General features: G+C 53.6%; 10 protein-coding genes across 11 annotated transcripts; 5 read left to right on the top strand and 5 right to left on the bottom strand.

Moving 5' to 3' along the window:
- Positions 1-632: 632 nt before the first annotated feature.
- Positions 633-3,633, top strand: CKM354_000266400 (uncharacterized protein; the record flags this gene model as incomplete). Its single annotated transcript, XM_044797827.1, has 4 exons — positions 633-1,282; positions 1,335-1,417; positions 1,471-1,561; positions 1,611-3,633. The coding sequence occupies 4 exons, from the start codon at positions 633-635 to the stop codon at positions 3,631-3,633; spliced, it is 2,847 nt and encodes a 948-aa protein (XP_044653762.1).
- A 200-nt stretch (positions 3,634-3,833) lies between these two features.
- CKM354_000266300 (uncharacterized protein) lies at positions 3,834-4,972 on the bottom strand (the record flags this gene model as incomplete). Its single annotated transcript, XM_044797826.1, has 2 exons — positions 3,834-4,558; positions 4,705-4,972. The coding sequence occupies 2 exons, from the start codon at positions 4,970-4,972 to the stop codon at positions 3,834-3,836; spliced, it is 993 nt and encodes a 330-aa protein (XP_044653761.1).
- A 1,061-nt stretch (positions 4,973-6,033) lies between these two features.
- Positions 6,034-7,335, top strand: CKM354_000266200 (uncharacterized protein; the record flags this gene model as incomplete). 2 transcript variants are annotated; one of them, XM_044797824.1, is made up of 3 exons in its annotated part: positions 6,034-6,057; positions 6,137-6,756; positions 7,242-7,335. In XM_044797824.1, the coding sequence occupies 3 exons, from the start codon at positions 6,034-6,036 to the stop codon at positions 7,333-7,335; spliced, it is 738 nt and encodes a 245-aa protein (XP_044653759.1). The 2 variants fall into 2 exon arrangements, with proteins under 2 accessions (XP_044653759.1, XP_044653760.1); XM_044797825.1 differs by lacking the exon at positions 7,242-7,335 and adding an exon at positions 6,960-7,017.
- Positions 7,336-7,629: 294 nt separating this feature from the next.
- CKM354_000266100 (uncharacterized protein) lies at positions 7,630-10,475 on the bottom strand (the record flags this gene model as incomplete). The annotated part of the gene is made up of 3 exons (XM_044797823.1): positions 7,630-8,550; positions 8,600-10,056; positions 10,112-10,475. 3 exons carry the CDS (start codon positions 10,473-10,475, stop codon positions 7,630-7,632), a joined length of 2,742 nt encoding a protein of 913 aa, XP_044653758.1.
- Positions 10,476-11,261: 786 nt separating this feature from the next.
- Positions 11,262-14,639, top strand: CKM354_000266000 (uncharacterized protein; the record flags this gene model as incomplete). The annotated part of the gene is made up of 1 exon (XM_044797822.1): positions 11,262-14,639. The coding sequence occupies one exon, from the start codon at positions 11,262-11,264 to the stop codon at positions 14,637-14,639; it is 3,378 nt and encodes a 1,125-aa protein (XP_044653757.1).
- Positions 14,640-15,066: 427 nt separating this feature from the next.
- On the bottom strand, positions 15,067-15,669 carry CKM354_000265900 (uncharacterized protein; the record flags this gene model as incomplete). Its single annotated transcript, XM_044797821.1, has 2 exons — positions 15,067-15,451; positions 15,527-15,669. The coding sequence occupies 2 exons, from the start codon at positions 15,667-15,669 to the stop codon at positions 15,067-15,069; spliced, it is 528 nt and encodes a 175-aa protein (XP_044653756.1).
- A 312-nt stretch (positions 15,670-15,981) lies between these two features.
- Positions 15,982-17,087, top strand: CKM354_000265800 (NADHX dehydratase; the record flags this gene model as incomplete). The annotated part of the gene is made up of 3 exons (XM_044797820.1): positions 15,982-16,063; positions 16,128-16,225; positions 16,284-17,087. The coding sequence occupies 3 exons, from the start codon at positions 15,982-15,984 to the stop codon at positions 17,085-17,087; spliced, it is 984 nt and encodes a 327-aa protein (XP_044653755.1).
- A 454-nt stretch (positions 17,088-17,541) lies between these two features.
- CKM354_000265700 (mitochondrial 54S ribosomal protein YmL49) lies at positions 17,542-18,351 on the bottom strand (the record flags this gene model as incomplete). Its single annotated transcript, XM_044797819.1, has 1 exon — positions 17,542-18,351. The coding sequence occupies one exon, from the start codon at positions 18,349-18,351 to the stop codon at positions 17,542-17,544; it is 810 nt and encodes a 269-aa protein (XP_044653754.1).
- Positions 18,352-18,536: 185 nt separating this feature from the next.
- CKM354_000265600 (rRNA-processing protein NSA2) lies at positions 18,537-19,322 on the top strand (the record flags this gene model as incomplete). Its single annotated transcript, XM_044797818.1, has 1 exon — positions 18,537-19,322. The coding sequence occupies one exon, from the start codon at positions 18,537-18,539 to the stop codon at positions 19,320-19,322; it is 786 nt and encodes a 261-aa protein (XP_044653753.1).
- A 563-nt stretch (positions 19,323-19,885) lies between these two features.
- Positions 19,886-22,348, bottom strand: CKM354_000265500 (uncharacterized protein; the record flags this gene model as incomplete). Its single annotated transcript, XM_044797817.1, has 2 exons — positions 19,886-19,972; positions 20,027-22,348. The coding sequence occupies 2 exons, from the start codon at positions 22,346-22,348 to the stop codon at positions 19,886-19,888; spliced, it is 2,409 nt and encodes an 802-aa protein (XP_044653752.1).
- Between the last annotated feature and the right edge of the window lie 90 nt (positions 22,349-22,438).

The following is a 22,438-nucleotide window of genomic DNA, read 5'->3' as shown; positions in this document are numbered from 1 at the left end:
CACGGATAATGGCGTACGAAGCTGCTGTGTCTGCTCTGCTTTTGTTCCACAATTGCGTCCAGTGCGCTGCCACTGCTGAGAACGCCATCTCCTTGCGCCTTTGTGAGAGTCGATTCGGTCACCTGGAAACCACACGCCTTACTCTCCTGTTGTTTGGCTTGTGCGTTGCCCTCATACATGCACGCTTCCGCCTCGAGAAAAGTTTTCTGTCTTTGTCTTCACTTGTAATCGCTTTGCTTGCTCGAATCTCGTTATCGTTCCCTTCTCGTCTGACATTCAGGATGCTGGTCGCCATGGCTTGGTCGACGTAGGAGCAGAAAATCACTGGCTGCGAGCCCCGAACTTGCAGCTGGCCAATGATCGACAGTACCTGGCCATCTCGCTGTACTTGTTCCCGTCCGGCATCGATTCGGACAACCACGCAGCATCTTCGTTCAGATGAAGGAACAGCCTGGTGAGCAAGCAATTGATTCCGGTCGCTCAAAGTCTCGTGATTAATCTGAAGCACGACGCAGGCAGCACAACATCCTTGTGGTAGATCCGACAACGAGGTCGTCCACACGACATCCACACGCTGTACTGCACGTTCTCTCCGCCCGAGAGTGCGTTGCAGACACACAGGCGCGTGTGCAATGCAACTCGCCGCTGCTCTGCAGCATCGCCATCCACCACCAGGCTTTGCCAACCACACTCCCCGCGAGTGGGAGATAACAGCAGTCTGCCCCGCGCAATCTCTTCCGTACTCGGATGACATGTTCGGACTTGGGCCTGGCATTGGCAGGACAGTTGGTGGTGCTGGTCCACCCTATACCGAGGCCTCAACCATGGGCCAGGCCCCATCATCAGCTCCTGCTACTAATGCCAAGTCAGACCATTTGCGCAAGGCGAGCTCTTCAGCTATTCTCCGCGAAGACTCTATTCAACAGACATTTGAGGACAGTCAGTGTCCAAGCCCAGCGACCGATTATACCCCTGCATTGTCTCGGTCAGATTCTTGGTCTATCCATTACGACTGCACGACCCAGGCACCTTACTCGAGTGCTTGCCCCGGTGGCGGGCCGTCTACTGTGGGCAGTATGAATACTCAAACGAGCCTAACTCGGCTACCAAAAGACAACCCGTCTCATGACCTAGCCTACTTTCTCAAGAATACTGCTCCTCCACTCGCCCACAGGAAGCCACGGAGAGTACTGAGCGGCAGGACAGCTTTGCGTCTATTGAGAAACGGCAATGGATCTCAGAGAAAGCCGCGAAGCTCATTGATACAAAGTGCTCATGATAGGCAAGTCACTGGCCGCGTTCATAATTTGCATTTGACTGACTGTGGTCTCCAGACTCAACGGCGTTTTACGTGACGAGGGTGGCCTGCTACCTGGAAGTGTACCGCGAAACTGTGAACAAAAGATATCATCTACCGGTGCGTGTCATGTGTTGAAAACTGATGTTGACAATGCTGATTGTAGGCTTCAGGGAAACGATATTTGGCGTTGGTGCCAGAACAACCGGAGCTTGACGAAAGTGGCGATACGAGTATGGAGTTCGATGAGCCTTCAATATTGAGGTAGGTGTAAATGAGTCTCACATCAAACACTCGCTAACCATTTACGTAGCCCAGATATCCTGGAATCGCGAGTATCGGTCTGCTTCCACGACGATGTCACATCTGCGACTGACGACATTCTTGACAACTGGCTGTCGTCCTACGCCGATTCTTTGACCAAGCAGCAGACTCACAGTATCAGTGACCAACACACTATCATCAGCGATCGAAGCTCGAAACCACCTTCTAGTTTCCAGGATGTAGCTAGTCGTCTGTCCAGGCAACACCACTATTCAGACACACCGATACGACCGGCGGCATCAGTCCCACCTAGCCCCATACCCGAGTCGGCAATCTCCATGGCAGATTCGTACCACAGTAGCGTGTTTGATCGACCACCTCCAAGGCTATCCTTTGACACTACGAGAGCACTGACCAGCCATCCGACGTCTGGGAAAGAGGCCGCCCTTTCACGGTCATCGAATGTCGCTCTGCCACACGAGGCTTTCCCTGTTAAGCACCCAAGTCCTGGAAAGGAAGTGCAGATCCGGCATCCAGTACCTCGACGGCTTGGCAGTCACCCTGTACTTTTGCAGAGAGCTTCAAGCATAGCTTCGATGATGTATCAGAGGAGCCAGTCTGAACACAGGAGTTCTTGCGACAGCCCGGGACCTCCACCTCCTCGGAGTCCGTTACGGTTGCGACGAGATCCTCGAACGATCGAGGGCATCATCTCAAATCACGAAAACTCGCGTGGAAGTACGGCTAGACTGGCGCCTAGTATCAAGTCTGCTAGTGAGTTCAATTTCGATTTGGAGCCGATTCGGGCTACAGTCACTACTGAGTGCTCCGGGCCCATCAAGCGCCCGAGATCACGAGGAAAGAAGGAGAGAGGGAAGTTGCCTGGAGCTCCATACCCGAGTCCCAGAAGAGAACGCGAAGAGCGTGTACGAGCACGCAAGCTTCGCGACAAGCCGACCACGAGTGGAACAATCGACGCTGTGGTCAATGAGCCGGAGCAGAGCACCAAGCAACGTCTCAAGAAGATGAGACCAAGGATTCAGATTCCCACTCTCATACCACATCGAGCTACCTCGACAGCAAGCGATGCGTCGAGCTCCGCCAGTTACAAGAAGGTCACCCAGTCCACAGCTTCTCCTGTCTCGCCTGTGCCATCTCTGGCCAGTGAGATCTCGGAAGAGGATAATATGGGGTGCACTCCAATCTCACCAACAGCGTCAGCTGAAGTACAAAATATGCAAGCAGGCCTGCAAATGTCGCCGATGATGTTCGTGGCCGAGCAGGTACCAGTGCCGAAGACAACGAAGACTCCCTCTTCGCCTAAGCTCATTATGAGGGAGACGAAGAGCAGCTCTAAGACGCCGTACAAGCCGAGGCCAAGGTCCGCCTCACTACCGCGAAACGCTCTGAGACATCGCAACCGGCAGAGCGTCAGCAATCGCTCGTCTCCACGGAGCAGTAGTCCTGTCCTGCGGGCTTCATTCGACATCGTCTCATCAGTAGATCTGCCCTCGCCACCACCGACGAGAGCTCCACCACCAACACCGCCACAATCAGTAATCGAAAAGCCCGCCGTCTCGAACACCGGCGCCAAACGCTCAGTCCAAGGCAAAGAACTCCCCACAGTACCATCCTACGAAGTCTCCCCCATCTCGACCTCATCCGCCAAAAAGTTCCCTCATATCGTAGCCACACAGCGAAAACCCCACACAGAACGCAACAACAAACCAGAACCCAGCACCTCAACAACCAACCGCGCAGCATCCCGAATCGACGCCCGATTGGAAGCACTCGAAAAGCAAAACGCCCTCTTATCAGCAGCTTTAATGGCAGTTCTGAAAACCAATGGCCAACTCAATGGTCCTTTGGCAGAATTGGGAATTCAGCAACAGCAGGTAGAACCGGCTAAACCTATGGCGTGGGAGACGCGTGTGGCGAGGAGGAGTGAGGCTACGATGGCGAGTACGAATACGAATACTACGACGGGGAGTAGTAGTGGGAATGATAGTGCTTTGGAGATGTATATGAGTACGAGACAGGGACGGCGGAGGCAGGAGCGGGGGATGGAGTGAGCTGTGGGCAGGGGCCAGGGCACCTTAGAGAAGTTGATGGGTGGAGGAGCAATCTTCTTGATTTTGGTCTACCAGAGCGTAGTATAAGGTACTCCAGACGGAGATGTCAACGGCCGTTAATGATGAGAAAGTAGGGATATAATTTTAATATTACGTATCGTGCTGAGCATTGGTGTTCTTTTCATGTCTCGTTGCAGTCATTACATAGTAGGAGGTGTAACATCGTCTTTCTCGGCTGGAAGCATTCCTAATTTCATGGCCCAATGTTTCTCCCCTGTTTCTTTCACAAGCTCGTCCGCGAGGAGTCTTCGTCGAAGATACGGCTTCGGGCCGGCTTTGACTTTGACGATCCGGCCATGCATTTGTAGGATGTTTGTTGAAGTATTGGCCATGCCAATCAAAGCGACAGAACCAAATAGCAGACCCAGCAGCACCAATTTGCCTTCTTGACGCGCATTGCCCGCAAGTGCTGCGACCAGGTAGACAAGCAAGGTCGCGAGCGCCGTCACGCAGTCATCCATGGCTGTTGGGTCTTGCAGCCAAGTGCCCGAAGTGACAGCCTTCACATCATCGGTCGGTCCTTTCATCCTGATCCACCTGTCTTGGCTCAATAGAATCAGAAGATCGCTCTTCTCGTTTGGCTCTGGAGCACCAAACCAGCCGGGTCGTGCCCTCCGACGGATGACGAAGACGTTGCACGCGCGAGCGAAGATCAGGATTCCGAGCGCGCCAAGTGCCCACCAATCCTGGAGCAGAACGAAGACAGCCAGGGAGCAGATCGTGAGGAGTACTGCGGCCATGTATGCTGAAAATGCGAACAATGAGTTTGTGTAAGGGTTGTGTATTGCTGAGAGAGCTCGTCGCCAGCCAGAATCCGAAGGATTCGTATTTGATACTTCGAGTGTTGTCAAATGGCCGGTCTTGCCTAGAGATAGCAAGGCAATGGTAAGCCTAGGTCTCCAGAATTTCTCTGCTTCGCAGCTTGGGATATGCTGCTCCACAAACCCCGGAGCCCACATGTATCATTGGGAACAAGAAAAGTAGATATGATCTGATGATGGCTGTACGTACCGACTTTCTGTAAATAGAAGACCATAGCTTGATTCTCCACACGGAAGACATAGCCAGTGGTCATGGCAGCACATGCTGAATACTCGCCATGGTTGAGATCTACGGCGGTCTGTTGGCGATGGAGGCCAGGAGCGATGACAAAATGGTCCAGTAGCGAGGATGTTCCCGTCAAAGCAGTCCGCTTTGCTAAAGTGCTGAGGTCTGCGAGAGCAACCAGTCCGGCTGCATCGAGGGATATTCGCCAGTCAGTTGGTGCTCGCAGCGCCATTGTGCTTCCGAATACACTAGAAGATCGCAAGACTGGTGCAGTGACTGTCAGTCTGTCTTCGAATATGGGATTATGCTTGAGAATTGCAGCAATCACCCAAGGTTGTCAAAGTATTGATTGTGTTGCGAGCGACATATGTTTACATCAATCGTTGGTGCTGCGATGAGGCGCAGTGTCCCCTCAGGCTGTTCGTGCAGCCCACACAGCCACCACCTGCATGTCTGTGCAGCCTGCTGCTACGCTACGTATAGTGCAGAATGGCATTCGTCCGGAGAGCACGAGCTTTGGTGAGCCGAAGGCGTCCAGGGCCACTGGCCTGGAATTTTCTCTCGTACTTCGACGCTGGTAGGAGGTAGAGTCAAGTTGTGAGATGTGCTGATCAGTTATTGGTCTCGGGCTCGACCGGCACTAGGCTATGTTGTCGACAGGCATGTGTATTTTCACAGTTGGCTTTGTTGGATGTGCATCATCTTATGCCCAGAAGCGAATACCCACCAATGGGTGATATGCAGTCATGTTTGGAAAAGTAGCAAGACGAATAGCAAAGAGCTGCAAGCTACAATCAACAGGCTGTCGTTGTTGTTCGAGACGAGTCTGTAGCGAAGAGTGGAAGGAGAATTGAGTCTGATGACTAAGGAGCGATACGACGTGCATTTACGGATCCGGCTTCGTGTAGAACACATATCCTCGGATACAGGTCGAACCTCGCCTGAGGACGCTTGATGTGCTTGATGTAGCGATGAGTTATGCAGGTAGTCTCAATGCAATCGCTGCGATATCTCTCCAGCATGAAGGAGTCTGCGAGCTGAAGAGCCGTCCGTGCCTTACAGAATATAAACATACTGTTACCGCTTATGCTTGCCGATTACCCCGGGCGCGTTCACATGCCGGTGAGGTCATGCAGCCGCTTGCCGCGGTTAGCACATGCTGGCATGTGATGTGCATCTGTCTGCTCGTGTCAAGCTCCAGTCTCTCGTGTCTTCGTGTCTGCAACTACAACCGCGCAAAACAGTGCGCTGTCTGTCTCTTCACCACCAGCATCCACAGACCCCGCCGCCATCATGTCGACCCTCCAGGCCTTACAGGTAAATCCGCCCACCACCATCCCCACCAAACAATCATACCATCCACCAAACCACACCCACTAACCCATCGCCATCACAGTCCTCCCTCGAGAAAATCGTCCTCGACCCGCAATATAAAGCCCCCCTCACCCTCCTCAAAGCCATCCGCAATGGCGCCGTCTACGGCACCAAAGTCCGCTTCCCCCACGCCCTCGTCATGATCTTCCTCTTCCGCTCCGGCACAATACGCGAAAAGATCTCCCTCGTCCTCAAAGCCACCCGCCAACACGCCAGTAACCTCGCCCGTTTCGCCCTCCTCTACAAAACCGGCATGATGCTCCTCCGAAAAGCCAACAACGGGAAAGAGGCGCCATTGCATAGCTTTTTGTCTGGTTTGCACGGCGGATACTGGGTCTTCGGACACGGAAAAGGTGCCTCGAGTAGTGTGAATCAACAAATCGTCATCTACGTCTTCGCACGTGTGATTCTGGGTCTGGCGAAATTGGCGATTCAACCTCCGGGGAATAATGCTTTGGTGGGGAGTCAGTATGGGGGCCACGGCGGGAAGGGTTTCCTTCAATTGACCGAGGAGCAGAGGGCTTTGGTGCAGAAATATAGCTGGCCGGTATTCGCCAGTTTGAGTTGGGCGAGTGTGATGTGGTTGTTTGAGGGGTATCCGGAGACGCTGCAGCCCAGTTTGAGGAGCAGTATGACATACATGTACGTTGAGGATGAGATTTCTTTTGTTCTTGGTTTTGTTTCTGCTTTGCGTACTGACTTTTTCTTCTCTGCTGCTTTCTTCCTCCCTTCTTGTTTTTCTTCCCCTTCTCTTGTTTTACTGCTCTTTCTGCTGCGTTCCGTGCTTCTTCGCGTTCGCGATATTCTACTGACACAGGGGCTGACGAGACTTGTACCCTGTGTAGATACGCCAACGCAGAAAAATGGGACTCATTACGGAACTTTGCATTACACAACAAATGATGATGCAGAAGACAGAAAGAAGAACACGACCAATCACGAGTTTCCTGCTGCACATTGCACTGCATTTAGCGTGGAGTTGTTGTCTGTGTTTTCCACACTACAAACACCAGAGCTGTACATATTTTGCATCTTGTTCGCATGCATATTGTTCACATTTGGAAGATTCTTCTTCAATGCACAAACGCTCCATTCTGGGCTTCCACTGACGAATGCTTCTTTCTCAGCTTCGCCAACTCCGACCATTGGCACAGTCTCGACTCGTTCATCTGGCAGTACAGTCGCCCTGTTCTCCCAGGACCTGCTGGCCTTAACACGTAGACTCCGACTTTCTTGAGGGAATACAAGCTGTGGCGCCGTTCAACCGACATAGAGCTTTTGGACTAGAGGTTTTCTTTTTTAAATGGAGTACAAGTGGTCCAAGGTGGGCGTTTGCAATTATCCTTGTTGTGCGGGTTTGGTGCAATTGTGGAAGAAGGGCACCGATTTTTGGTGCGGGATTGATCAATTTCATTTGTGCAAAGGTCTTTGGAGTGTTCTGTGCGGCCTATAGAGCTACATACAGCCAAGTGTCATAGACATCAAGGCCATGGCAAAGCTTTGTTGGACACGCATTCACCACCCATCGTTGTTGCCAGTCTGATTGAGCTGAGGATCATTGTTACCCCAATGTTGCTCAGATGCGGCCGATTTATCAGCGTTGACTTCGCCTTGTCCAACTTCCTCCCAGCCGTCGTTATTCTTGCCATTGACGTTGCTCACTGAATCCGATGGCTTGATCTCGCCTCCGCCTACCTTCGAACCGCCCTTGGAAGCCGAGTGTCTCAATGAGATTTTGGAGCCCTTTACGGAAGAGGGCCCCAGTGTTTGTCTTCTCATCAACTCGGCCACCAGCTCATCCTTCGGTAATCTCATCAATTTCTCCTGCTCGACCTCGTGAGCAGCTTTCTGAATATTGCTCGTGTCGATCTTTCGGCCCAGGATCTTCTCCAGAGCAGGTTTGCTGCGGTACTTGAATGTGAAGATGGCGTAGGGCTGCTGCATCGTGTCGAGGTACTCCGGTCGATGAAGCTTGTGCGCGTAGTTGGCGCCTCTTCCGGCTTGTACTCCATGGCTGACGCTCGGGGCTTTGCCCGCTGGTGCTGCGATTGAGGGCGGTGCAGGGTAGACATAGGCGTCTCGTGGCTGTGCTCGCGGCTTTTTCTTGTCATCCGGTCGTGTTGCCCAATCACCCCAGTAGGGCTTGATGACAGGTCGAAGCGCTGATACTGTGGTTGCAACGTCGGAGTACCCCTTAGGGTCGGCGCCGTCGTTGCCCCAGCCGCCGGCTTGTGATGCACCCTTCTTTCGCCCACCAGCACTGGCAGCTTTCTGTTCATTACCCCACCCTCCGTCTTGATTGGCTTTCTGATCATTGCCCCATCCTCCTCCGCCTTGGTTGTCGTTCTGATCATTGCCCCAGCCGCCATCATTGCCTCCTTGATCAGGTTGATCATTGTCCTGCTGTTGATTCCAATCATCGGCATCAGCTTGATCCTGCGGCGATCGTTAGTGTGTGCGTTTCCAAACCCTGCGGGAAACTTACATTGGTGTCGCCGCTGTTGTCCCCATTGTCCCATCCTCCACCCTGGGCATCTCCCCCATTGCCATTGTTAGCTTGATCATCACCTCCGCCTCCACCCCAGCCATCGTTCTGGTCGTTGTTTCCATTGTTCTCCTGGTTATCGCCATTCTGTTGCTGATTCCAGCCATCGCCGGCTTGTTGATCACCATTAGCTGACCAGCCTCCACCTCCCTGGTTCTGACCATTACCGTCAGCCCAAGCGTCGTTGCCGCCCGCTTGCTGGCCCCATGTTCCATCACCTTGGTTTCCATTGTCTTGCTGATTGCGCCAACCGGTCCCACCGTTGTTCGATCTCTGTGGACTGTCACGCGCGGGTGTTCCCCATGCATTGCCTTGTGTCCACTTAGCTGTGCCGTCGATATCTTGGTTTGAGTTATGGGTTCGGGTGGGAGTCCGCCAGACGTCGTTCGAAGCTACCCGCTGGTTCTGTTGCTGACGCTTTCTCTCTGCAAGACTGCCCTTGTGTTTCCCGCTGCCCATCGGCTGCCAGTCATCATCGACAGGTTGTGCAGGGCGAGACGCTGGTGTAGGCAATGGCGTGGCCAGATCGATCCGCATCTCCGGCAGGATGCGCTGCTGATGCAGAAAGCCGCGCACCCGCTGATAGTCCTGATTGTCCATGGCTCGCATGCACGCGTCTATCGACCTATACAGTCCTGAGATCTCATCGTTGAGATTTGCGATCTCTTGGGCTTTCCGCTGCAATGTGGAAGTCATGCTTTGGAAAACTTGCTGGTCTCTGCGATGAGCAATAGCCTCTTGCTCCATGATCAGATGCTTCTTGGCGTGGTCACTGCCCTGCGCAATGAGAAACTCGATCTGCTTAGCAGATTCTTCGATGAAGATGAAGTCACCTCTCTCAGCGTTCGAGTCTAGGGATTGCGCATCGGAGCGCCGAGGCTGCACATCGAGGCTTTCGTCCACGAAGCGTGGCGGGAACCGATCCAGTGCCGGAACGTGTCGGTACAAGCCCTGGCGAGCATCCCAATGGTAATCCGGCGGTGGGCGACGTCTTGTTGCGTAGCGATGGTTATCACGCTCATAATCGCCTCGATCTTGGTCGTTCACACCATCGAGGGTCAAGAACGGATCGTCTGATGCTCCATCAAACAGGCCGAACATGCCGCCCATCGGATCCGCTTCCGAAGGCGCTTTCGATGGCGCTTTAGCAGGCGCTTTTGTGGCTGACACTTTGGAGGGTGCTTTTGAGGGTGCCTTGGCATCAGGCTTGCTTTCGTTGCTGGCCTGCACAATGGTAGCAGGCCGAGAATGAGACCTCTTGTCTGGCTGCACATTGATGGCTGTGTGCGCTGGATCGATCGCATCGTGGCGACCGCCGCCGTCTTTACAACGAAGAATGACGACTTCTATGATGCCTACGTTCTGCGCGTAGCTTGAATCATGGTCTGGCACGCGGTCTGCAGTGCCAGTACTGTTAGTACAATAGTCAGGAAGGGATGTAGGGAGTCTGACCTGTCTTCAGTGGCGCAAAGGTCCATTCTCGTGCCACGAACAGTCCGTCTGATGTCTTTTCCTCCTTCTGTCGAAGGGTGAAGTCGACCTCGTACTCATGCGGATCCACCTGAGATCCAGGTGTAGGCATGGCCAGTTTCTGCCGATTGCGGTTGCATTGGTATGCGCCATCCATGAACACATAAGCAGCCAGTCCAGGGGCTATGTAGCCGCTCGAAGTGACTCGAATGCGGAAAGGGATTGGAGCATCCGGGATGGCGACGAAAGCCTCGACGCCGCCGTCGGTGTAGGTGTGGCCATACTCCTTGAGGCGAGTGTTGGTGCCGACTTCGAGCGAGCAGCTGATCTGCTTGAGTGTCGGCATGGCGATGGCCTGTCGAGGTCTAGGTGCAGATGTGTCAGTGCTGGAAAATGAGTGAAGTGTCTGGCTGGATGTCAGTGTTGTTTGCCTCGCGGGCGGGCGTCAGGCAAACATCGGCGCCAACGGTCGCGTATGAAGCTCAAGCTGTGTATGGGCTCACTCGATGCCACAAGCACATGCAGACTGCTCCGTACAAACTACACTTCACAAACCGCTCTGCCAGCAGGCCTCTTCGTACAGAGGACGGAATCAGTCGGCTACAGTCATTTCCCCGTGCACTCAAGTCGTGAGGCGGGCCTATCGGGATGCTCAAGCGGGAAGCAGCCATGATGAATGAACGCGTGAGGGTACGATGCAATACCAGAGATGAAGCTCGCCAGAGGCCAAGAGCGTGAGAATGGCGAACGGGCGGCATCGCTGTCGTCCTTCACTTGAGCTCCTATGGATAGCATGACCCTGTGCAGCTGCCATGCTCGATAACAGCGCTCAGCAGCGACAGGACAGACATGGGAGGTGTATGCGATGCGTGAAGTAGTGCGGTGAGCGGCGGAGAAGGAGGAGGACTCGAGCTGCAGGCCAGCGCGGAGATGGCCGACGACACGCATGCCCACCTGCAGGTCACGTCCACGTTGGAGACGCGCATTTCTTTCACGCCGCCCGTGACCCATTCGCTGTCCCGTACCACGCGCCCACTCCTCACCGCCCGCCTCGCCTCACGAAGCGTGTCGTCTTTCGCCATCGCCCCGTGTGTCGGGTGTTTGTGTGCTACACCCGCCCAAACCATCCACGATGCAACGCAGCGCCATGCCTTCATCGTTTGCGCCTCACCATATAGCACACGGTGAGGACTCCGACGACAGCGATTTTGGAGAAGCTGCCGTTTCCTCAGAAGACCCCGGCAGTGAGAGCGGCGAAGCATCCCACGCCTCACACCCCCAAGGTAGATCGTCGCAACGAGCAGCCGTGGCGGACGGAGGAGACACAAGCGCTGCAGCTGCCTTCGACGACGCTTCTGCTGAGCCCGAGGGCATGCTGTTGCGTGATAAGCAACGCCGCACCACCCACTACAACTACCAGCTGGAGAAACAGATGTCTCATGTCGAAGCAAAGCAGTTCTACCAACAGCAGCGTCAAAACACCCTCGACGAATACAACCTATCTGCCAGTCCTGTCACGGGCACCAGTCCCATCCTCAGAGCGAAAACGTTCTCAAGTCATCCCGGAGCAGATCCTACTTCCCTCACGAGGTCTGGTAGTCTAAAGAGTAGGCAAAGCACTTCCGCATACAAAGAGCCTGCGCAGACAGGATACAAGTCAGCCCTCCCAGTCGGGCTCAGTGATCCTCGTAAGCATCCCGATAGCTCTACAATCCAGTCACCCAGCATTGGCAGATTCGATGGCTTTCAGAATGCAAGAACAAACTATGCCGCAGACGAGGAGAATCTGCTCGAGGCAGACCGAGCCGCACGGGCACACGCACATCACCCGGGCTTGCCACACGAAAACAAACCCCTACTCGAGCAAGAAGGCATCCACGGTGCCGGTGCAGGCATAGGCCAAGATGCTGCGAATGATTCCAGCGTGACTTCCGAACTCAGTGCCATCTACTCAAACATTCAGAAAATCCTCGATCTGCGGCACAAATACATTAGGTTGTCGTTGCAAGGTCCGTCCGACAATCCGCGCGATGAGCCCGGCTGGAACCTATATCCACCTCCTCCTGAGCCCGTGTGGTACGAAAACAAAGAACGGAATGCTCGCAATAGCGACCCCAACGGCGATAGCGATGCGAAGACTCCCACCGCCTCGAGCGCCAAACCGAAGAAGCCTCAGAGAAAGATGGGCCAGGACATTGGCGAAGACTTCGACTTCGAAGAATGCCTCCCGGTTCCTGATGCTTCGGAAATGACTTTCAAACTCGACCAGGGGGGAGTGTACCAAGTATACGAGACTTCGCAGTCTGCAGAACTCGGTGAGCCGATTCTTCACATTCCCACCATTCGCGAGTATTACATGGATCTCGACAGCATTCTCGCCATCAGCTCAGACGGACCAAGCAAGTCCTTTGCGTATCGTCGCCTGCAGTACTTGGAAGGCAAGTTCAATTTGTATGTGCTTCTCAACGAATATCAGGAAGTGGCAGATACCAAAGCCGTGCCGCATCGTGACTTCTACAACGTGCGAAAAGTGGACACTCACGTACATCATTCGGCGTGCATGAATCAAAAGCATCTGCTGCGCTTCATCAAGAGCAAGATGAAGAAGTGTCCGGATGAAGTAGTGCTCTTCCGAGATGGCGAATACTTGACTCTCAAGCAAGTGTTCGAAAGTATCAACTTGACCGCCTACGACCTAAGTATTGACACACTGGATATGCACGCCCACACAGATTCCTTCCATCGCTTTGATAAATTCAATCTCAAATACAACCCCGTTGGCGAGAGCAGACTGCGAACTATCTTCTTGAAGACCGATAACCACATACAGGGCAGATACCTTGCCGAGCTCACCAAGGAGGTCATTTCTGATTTGGAGAGTAGCAAGTACCAAATGGTTGAATGGCGCATCAGCATCTACGGACGCAGCCTAGACGAATGGGACAAGCTGGCGGCGTGGGTCGTAGACAACAAATTGTACTCGCCAAACGTCAGATGGCTGATCCAAGTGCCTCGTCTGTATGATGTGTACAAGGCTGCTGGTACCATGGAGACGTATGAAGAAGTCTTGCGGAACGTCTTTGAGCCGCTCTTTGAGGTCACCCAGGACCCTCGCAAGCACCCCAAGCTTCACATTTTCTTGCAGCGCGTCATTGGATTCGATTCTGTTGACGATGAGAGCAAGACCGAGCGACGAATCTACCGAAAGTTCCCGCTGCCCAAAGACTGGGACACAAAGCAGAATCCTCCGTACACGTACTGGATCTACTACTTGTTTGCGAACATTGCTTCGCTCAACGTCTGGCGCAAACAGCGTGGCTTCAACACATTCGCTCTGCGGCCACACTGTGGTGAAGCCGGAGACACCGACCATCTGGCCACTGCTGTGCTGTGTTGTCATAGCATCAGTCACGGCTTACTACTTCGAAAAGTGCCTCTTTTGCAGTACATTTTCTACTTGGAGCAGATTGGTGTTGCGATGAGCCCGCTGAGTAACAATGCTTTGTTCCTAGCCTATGAGCGGAATCCCTTCTTGCAATACTTCAGACGAGGCCTGAATGTCAGTCTTTCGACAGATGATCCCCTGCAATTCGCCTTCACCAAGGAGCCTCTGATCGAGGAATACGCTGTGGCCGCCCAGATTTACAAGCTCTCGGCAGTGGATATGTGTGAGCTAGCGAAACATTCTGTGTTGCAATCGGGCTTCGAGCATGTCATGAAACAGAGGTGGCTCGGTAACAATTGTCATCTTCCTGGCGTGGCGGGCAATGATATGGCGAAAGTCAATGTGCCAAACATTCGTGAGGCTTTTCGCCACGAGACTTGGCTTCAAGAGCTGGCTATGATTGATCGCTACACCAATGCTCCGCCTGGTCGTCGCCTAAATTCGACTACACTTCCACCGGGTGCTCAAACCAATACCGGACCACCCAGTCCAACCGCCAGCATGATGACGCATCCATCTGCCACCAATCCCATGCACGGTATCGATGCTTCCAACCATAAGCCTGGAACGTCAACTTATGCTAACCCCAATACAATAGCGACGCCTCGAATCTACCAACCTAATGCTCAGGCAGCGCGTCTATCGAAGCTCGATATAGGGCAAGCTCATCCAGATGGCGCGAACGGACTGCAGCGCCAAAGCTCGCTCAACCATATGAACGATTCTCCTACAGCATACCAGCCTCCTACTGATGTTCCTCCCATGCCATCGGCCTCTTCCTCGACGACACTGCAGCCTGTTCACAGCAGCAGCACCTTGGCTGGCCATGAACCAAGAATGTTTCCTGGTGTTATGAGCCGTCGCAGGAAGAGCTCTATCGTCAAGGGAGGTGTGTCTGGTGACGATTCGGGTGACGGTGGACTGGAGAGAAGCACGGGCAGTCTTTCGGGAAACATGACTAGAAGCACTGGAGAAGAGGGGCTCATGATGGGTTTGGAAAGAAAGAATACGATTGAAGAGGCTGCGAAAGAGGAGGAGTCGCCGCATAGGAGCGATGAAGAGTAAGCGAAACTGGCCTGCATCGACAGTATACATGCACCTCACAGACTGATGATTACGAGGGACGATAGAATGGGTGGTCATGGATGATGTGTCGTTTAAGAAAATTGCATGAGGCTGACATGTTACCTACTTTGGGCAGGGCTGGGTTTTTGCGCTGGAAACCATAGAAGGGATTGTTGGAATGAAAATTGAGTTCTGATGGCATGAGTGATCACGGAGACTAGAGAACCAAAATTGTAGCCTTATCTGTATTTCTTGAGATCTTGCCTCTGCTGTTCCTAGGTAGACTGATCCCAGACTATGACCGAATATCTTCGTCCTGTCTATCTTCTGCTTACTTGTGCCTGTATCCCTCTCATATCCCTTCCCTCACACTCAGAAAACGCCATCCTCAATCCCTCATACATCAACACTCCAAATAAAAACCCACCTAATCCCCACTATTAGGATAATTTCCCTTATCCACCGGATTCGCCGGTCCCCCACGCTGTCCCAAAATCCCCCCAACATCCACATTATGCTGTTTCTCCGCCTTAATCGCCTCTCGTGCAGGCGCCTGTTCCGCTTTCTTCTTCTCGATATCTGTCTCGAGACCTGGTTCTTTCCCTGAAGCTCCGGGTTTGTTTTGAACGGCATTTACGACTTTTCCTTCGCCCGGGGCGCCCATTTGGGCGGCGTCGAGTTCTTGAGCGTCGACTTCGGATTGGGTTTTACCGTGTTGTTCTTCGCCGGGGGGTGCGCCGCGGACGCCGCGGGCTACGGAGGTGGGGACTGCTTCGGAGTCTTGGGCTACGCGGTTTGTGGAGCGGTGGGCTCTGGAGGGAGGGAGGGGGTTTAGTTGGACGTTTGGTAGGTGGTGGGTGCAGAGAGAGAGAGGAGGCGTGGCTTACACGGCGTTGTCTTCGTCTGTCAGGGCATTCTTTTTGGCTTGGGCTTCTTCTCTTTCGCTCTTGTCGGTGGGGTTGCCAGCAGTCTCGTAGGCGTGTTGGAGGTTAGGTTGGCTAGGCCCTTCAGGATTGATTCCGTCGCTCATGTTGGAGGTTTCTTGCTTGGTGAGTGTTACGGATTTCTGAGAATAGCAGTTCAGTATATGCGAGGACCTGAGTCGGATCAAATTGTGAAGATGTAAAGTAAATGAACTGAACGCGGTGGAGCAACTTTTGAGAGCTGCAGTGCATGTAACGCATCATCCCACCTCGAATTCACATTGATCGACGTCACCGTCATCGTTACGTGCATGTGAAAGCAGATCCCACATCACCTCCCACCTCATGGCACAAACTTCGAAAGTGCATTCGACAGCAATCACACGACCATTCACCAACAGCAAATCAGAGTAAACAAGATGGCCTCCAACATGTCGCGCAAAGAAATTCTGGGCAAAGTGTTCAAGATGGTGCCGCCGATGCTGGAGAAGTTCCACAAAGGTACACAGACCGACCACAATGCGTTATGCCCGAATTGGTCAATAGCTCACATATTGCGATACAGGTCAACTCGGACGTGTTGCTGTTATCGGAGGTAGTGAAGACTACACTGGAGCGCCTTACTTCTCAGCAATGGCTTCTGCGAAGCTGGGTGCAGATATGGTTCGCAGAAGAATCCCGTACCAAACACTCATATCGAAACTAACACTCAAAATGATAGTCTCATGTCATCTGCGAACCCGGGGCCGGCGCTGTGATCAAGACATACTCTCCCAACTTGATGGTCCACCCATACATGCGACAACAAAAAAACCTCGCAAAAGATGAAACCATCGACAGCATCGCCGACCAAGTCGTAGCAATGCTCGATCGTCTCCACGTTGTAGTAATCGGCCCCGGTCTAGGTCGTGATCCCGCCATGCAAGAAACCTGCGCTCGCGTCATCACAGAAGCGAAGAAGCGGAATATTTCTTTCGTCTTGGACGCAGACGGGTTGTATTTGGCTCAAACTCGACCGGATTTGGTACATGGGTACAAAGAGTGTATCCTGACGCCTAATGTTGTCGAGTTTGGACGTTTGGCTAAGAGCCAAGATATTGATACTACGAAGGAAGATCCGACGAAGCTTTGCGAGAAATTGGCGAATGCTTTTGGTGGGGTTACGATTATTCAGAAGGGTGCTGTGGACTATATTTCCAATGGGAAACAAACTCTCATCTCAGATGGTGAAGGTGGTCTCAAACGTTCGGGAGGCCAAGGTGACACTTTGACTGGATCACTGGCAACACTACTGGCGTATCGCAAGGCATACTTGGAGAGGATCTGGGATCATGAGAACGATATGTCTGCTGATGAGCTGTTGACTTATGTGGCATATGGCGGTTCGGCCATCACACGAGAGTGCTCGAGACTGGCGTTCAAGGAGAAGGGCAGAGCATTGCAAGCTTCTGATCTGACGGAGCATGTCCATACCGCTTTCTTGGATGTCATTGGCGAGAAGCCGACCGATGAAGCGAAGCTTTGAGGCTTGAAGCTACGAGCTATGAGAATATGATGAGAGAATGGGTGTATAATTAAGCATGGACAAAAGCATAGCGGGGCGCGTACATTCGACTGGTGGAATGAAAGCCACGGCAATACATAACTGGAATAATGTCATCGTGATGGGCGTTATTGTCGAGTTTCCGTGCACAGATCGTTCGTGGGATACTCCTCAATGCCCTGAAGCTCACTTCATGCGCTTGATGCAGCCAGTTCATGGATGCTGTCGTTAAATGGAAGATTTCCTTCGGTGATCTGCCTGTGATCGCCAAATAGTGGTACATGTTTACAGCCACCATCATTGATAAATTTACATGATCTGGAATGTTGTCCTTGCAGTACGATCAAGCTGGACCTTGCTGATCTCGCGCGACACCATGCGAAGCATGCCTGCCAAAGACATTGACTCGATTTTGCTCCTCCGATCCATAATGCAACTATGATCTTCCTTCGATCTCTTCAATGCTCTTGATCCTCACTTCTTTAATTCTCAAGATAGTGAACCGATGCTTGCTCTTGACTTTTCGCACATGCCTTTGCCGTCTTTTCGTCTTCTCCTTGATTCGCAATGGCTCGCTCTCCACTCCCATCACTACTGCTCTGCATTCGAATAACCGGTCATCGATATAGGAGAACTTGCCCTTTGCAATATGAGGGATGAAGTGTGGAACACCCTCTGGACCTTCGGCCGCGTTGTCTCCCAGCTTTGTCCTCGAATGGCTGGCCAATGAGCCTGTTGTAGGGTCCAGAGTCGAGGACGTGTTCTTGGTCGGACTTCTGAGCTTGGGAGTTGGTGCCGGGGCCTTCAGGGTATACTCTCGGCTGCCCAGATTTACGGCACGGTCAAGACGAAGGACATCGCCTGGCTCCACGCCATGCATGTGGAAGGGCAGACGGACAGTGTCTCCTTGTGTCAGGAGATAGGGATTTCCATGGATGTGTGCGGTGATATAGTGCGGACCTTGCGACTGCAGCAGGGGAAGCAGTTCGCGCGTTGTCTCATCGAGCTTGAGTGTGGCTGGTGCCGTGCTTGAGCTCTTCGCATTGCTTCGTATGGGCAGCTGGGCGGGTGATGTGCCATGTTCAGCCTGCGCCTGCTTGATCGATGAAGGCGGAGGAGACGGAGGTGTCGAGTCGATGGCGGCATTGGCTGAGGTACTGAGGCCTGCGGTCCATGGCAGCAGGAATGTCGGCGGCAGCGAGGGCCCAGTCTCCTTGAGCGCTCGTCGCAGCGTCCTGGAGAGCATCTTGCAAAGCGTTACAGATGGATCGTGCACAGTCTGTCGCTGGAGACGCGCTGCGATGAGGCTAACGGCTACTGTGCCAAGGCCAGAAGCGAAGAAAGTTCAAGGACCCTCTACCATTCTTTCCTCCACGCCACGCCACACGGCCAGGCTGCAACAACCCTTTCTCCCCAACCGACGCCGTCGTCATGCCTCAGAACGAGTATATCGAGCGCTTCACCAAGCAGCATGGCCGCCGCCTCGACCATGAGGAGCGCACCCGGAAGCGCGCCGCTCGCGAGGGACACAAGGCTTCCGAAAATGCGCAGAATCTGCGTGGTCTGCGCGCCAAGCTGTACCAGCAGAAGCGTCACAAGGAGAAGATCCAGATGAAGAAGGCGATCAGACAGCAGGAGGAGAAGAATGTCAAATCCGCAGAGCCCGCCGAGCCAGCGAGCAAGCCTTTGCCCGGTTATCTGCTCGACCGAAGCAACTCGACCAACGCGAAAGCCCTCAGTTCTGCGATCAAGAACAAGCGTGCTGAAAAGGCCGCCAAATTCAGTGTACCGCTACCGAAAGTGCGAGGTATCAGTGAGGAGGAAATGTTCAAGGTGGTCAAGACGGGCAAGAAGACTGCGAAGAAGAGCTGGAAGCGTATGATCACAAAACCCACATTCGTTGGTCCCGATTTCACAAGGCGGCCTGTCAAGTACGAACGCTTTATCCGTCCTATGGGCCTGCGATACAAGAAGGCCAACGTGACGCACCCAGAGCTCGGCGTTACTGTGCAATTACCGATCATCAGCGTCAAGAAGAACCCGCAAAACCCAATGTACACGCAACTTGGAGTTCTCACAAAAGGAACGATTATCGAGGTCAACGTGAGCGAATTGGGTCTTGTCACAGCAGGAGGCAAAGTGGTATGGGGTCGTTGGGCGCAAGTGACGAACAACCCAGAAAACGATGGCTGCCTTAATGCCGTCCTGTTGGTGTGAGCAACCCTTACCAGTTGCTCGACGCATTATTCGACGCGAACGACGATAAAAACGTTCCCACCAGGCGCACTTCTTCGATCGCAATTAGCTCCGGAAGGGAGCACCCTACGAACCCATCTATTCTTCTTATCAAGATCAAGGAGACGTGTGATGGACGGCGCTTCGACTGGATCGCAACGAATATGGCTCAATCATTCGCCCGCGTTGCGTATCCAGTCAGCCGCGTGGCCGACCTTCGGGGTCAGAAAGACAGGTGACAGACGAGGACTCGATGAGTGATGTTCAAGAAGAAGTCATCTCACCAAGCTGTCAAGTGACAGAGCACTGTGATCTGTACTTTTTGTCGCCCTTGAAAAGGTTGCAAAATTAAGAGCTCCCTGCTGCGATCACGTGGTAGAAGACGGCGGCACAATATGAAGAGCTTCTATGGCTCACAAAAAGTATTACATGGCATAGTCATCAGTACTTAGAATGGGTATAGGCTTTCTGCGAGGCACAATGGAAAATGCGTTCTAATCACTTTTGTGTCCTGGTCTACAGCGTGCTTTCTACTTGCTTGCGCTTCAGTCGTCCAGCTTGACATAGTTTGCAGGAAACAGCCCAGCCCGGCCATTGTATTCGCCAGACCACCAGTTCTCGTCGGGAAATTCCTGTGTCAGGTTAGTCTCTGTTGAGTGTGGATGGTACAGCGGATTTGAACTTACAACATTGGTGATTTTGGCACCGTCTGGGAAGCTGAGCTCATTCTCCTCTGCAGCCTCATAGTCATACTCAGCTGTGGCCGTCGGTAGCGCGCTTTGTTGTTGTTGCTGAGGGACTTGCTGCACTGGCGCAGGCGCCGCGCTCTCTTGCGCACCAGCGCCACCCTCGACAAGTTCCACATAATTGCTTGGGAAGAGTCCCTTTTCTCCTTTGCTGTTCTCACCCATCCACCAATCATCATCGACCATCTCGATGTTGGTAATACGTTCGCCTTCCTGCAGCGCAATTTCATTTTCTTCGTCCTTCTCGTAGTCGTATTGCGCGATGGCCTCATGGCCACCAGCGACTCCTGCTCCTCGTGGATCTTCAGCGTGCCCGAAGGTGGCTGCAGCGGCTGCTTGTGCCGCACCTCTTGATGGATCGTGATCCGCGACTTGTGGTTCTGGTTCAATGTCTTGATGCTGCGAAGCTACCTTTGCCAAAGACTCATCAGGGACCGCCCGAGGAGGTAATTGCTCAGCAGGCTCGATAGGATCCGCGCCTCGTCCAACAGGCATGGCGATTCGAACAGGCGAACCCTGTGGCAAAGCAGCGTTATCATCATCCTCATCTTCATCCTGTGGAACGCCTCGAGGTGGAGGCGGAGGGAGATCTTGGTGCTGAGCAGCAGGGACTTCTTCCGACGATGGCTGTGGCAGACCTGGAATGGGAACGCCGCGTGCACCGGCGTTCGGCTTGCTCGATGTGTCGAGCGGTGGTGGTTCTGGTGCACCACCAGTGTTTTGCCGTGGTGCACCCATTGGCGCAGCGCCTGCAAATCGGTCCCGGATAGAACCTACGCCGCCTGTTTGTGGCTCGGCTTCTTCTTGAGCATGGTTGTCTGCTTGCCCTGTCCGCTGCTCGCTGATACCGCTTCCTCCAGTTCGTGTTGGGATCTGAACGTCCCACTTCTTTCCACCATACGAGCTCTGCCAGCCTCCACTCGGTTGGCTCTGTATCGGCTTCTCTGCAGCGCCAAAGCTCGGCTGCTGGGTATCCGCTGCGCCACTTGAGCCTCTTTCGCGTGCTTTCTTCTCCGCCCAGATCTGTGCCGGAGTCTTTCCCCCTTCGTCTGCGAAGTTCTTGCCAGCGGCACCAACTGGTGCGCTGGCCTGGATAGGTTTCGCCTGGAAGCCAACTGGTGTCGGTGCTTTGGTGCCGGAGAAGTTGCTTGCTTGAGAACCAAATCTGTTGGCAACCTTTGGCTTGGGCAGTTCTGTGAGTGGCTTGTTCTGCTGGAAAGCAGCAGAACGATCTGCAAGAGATCTTGGGGCGTCCTCGCCGGTCGACTGGCTGGGCGCAGGTACTGGCGCAGGTGGAGGCGCAGCTTGTGCCTTTCGTCTGATCTCGTTCAGGTCGACTTTCCCCACTGGCTCGTACGCACCCTTCACCACCGTGGGCCTATCGTCTTGTGCGGTACCCGACTCTTGCGCTTGTCGCCGTATGGCTGCAATGTCTACCTTTCCGATCGGCTGGTATCCGCCAGTCACAACATCCGCACGGGCGCCATTGCCTGGCGATGGTGCCTGGAAGTTCGAAGGCTGTTTCTGTGCTTGCAATTCGGCCATGTTGACTTTGGTCGGCTGGTATGAGGGAGCCACCTTCTCCAGCTGTGATCGCGTGACCGGTGGTGCATCATCGCCCCATCCATCTGCATCTGTGGAGGTGGAGGGCGCAGCACGAGTTCTACCCAGCGGGGAGAAGCCTGGCGTGGGACCGAAGCTCTTTGTCGGCAGCACTGGCTTGGAGGCTTTGGGTGGAGGAGGCGCCGCATTCGACGTTGGCAGCGAGCCTCCTCCGCTGTACTTTGAGCCTGACGAGTCGGCGACTTTTTGCACAATCAGCTCGGGCGTCAGATCTCGGTCAGAGCGAGCGGTAATCTGAATGTGGTAGCCGTGCAGCACTTTCGAAACTGCATTGAGGTGACTTGTGAAATATCCCTTGGTCCGCTCAGGCACGCCCTCACCACACCAGGCAATGAGGACACTTTTGGGCAGAGTCGTGTTTGGGTCCTTGACTTTTACGAATGCGAATTGGATGCGGCCGTCCGAGAAGTCTTCGATGAGGTCGGCCAGCTCGCCCTCGCCGGTGCTCTGCACAGACAGTACGCTCTCTTTGCCCGACTCGGCCTGGAAGGCATTGGCAAGGGGAGCCTTGACGGAGAAGACTGCCCAGATGCCATATGTTGGCGATGAGGCAGCGGGCCCGCTCGGTGCTGTGTTTACGATTTTCTGGTAGCTGGCGGTGATTGATGCGCCATTTTGCGACAAATTCAACGCCGCCATGGTCAGGAGAAGGAGGGAGGGAGGCAGGCGAGTAAGGAGGTGGTGTTGGTAGTAGTAGAGGTGGAAATGGTGCTGGTCGCGCAGAGCTTA

This window comes from Cercospora kikuchii, assembly GCF_019650295.1.
Source record: "Cercospora kikuchii DNA, contig_00002, whole genome shotgun sequence".
In the NCBI taxonomy this organism is placed as follows: Eukaryota; Fungi; Ascomycota; class Dothideomycetes; order Mycosphaerellales; family Mycosphaerellaceae; genus Cercospora; species Cercospora kikuchii.
Note: the sequence above shows the minus strand (reverse complement) of the source record. Positions and strands in the feature narration are given on the sequence as shown.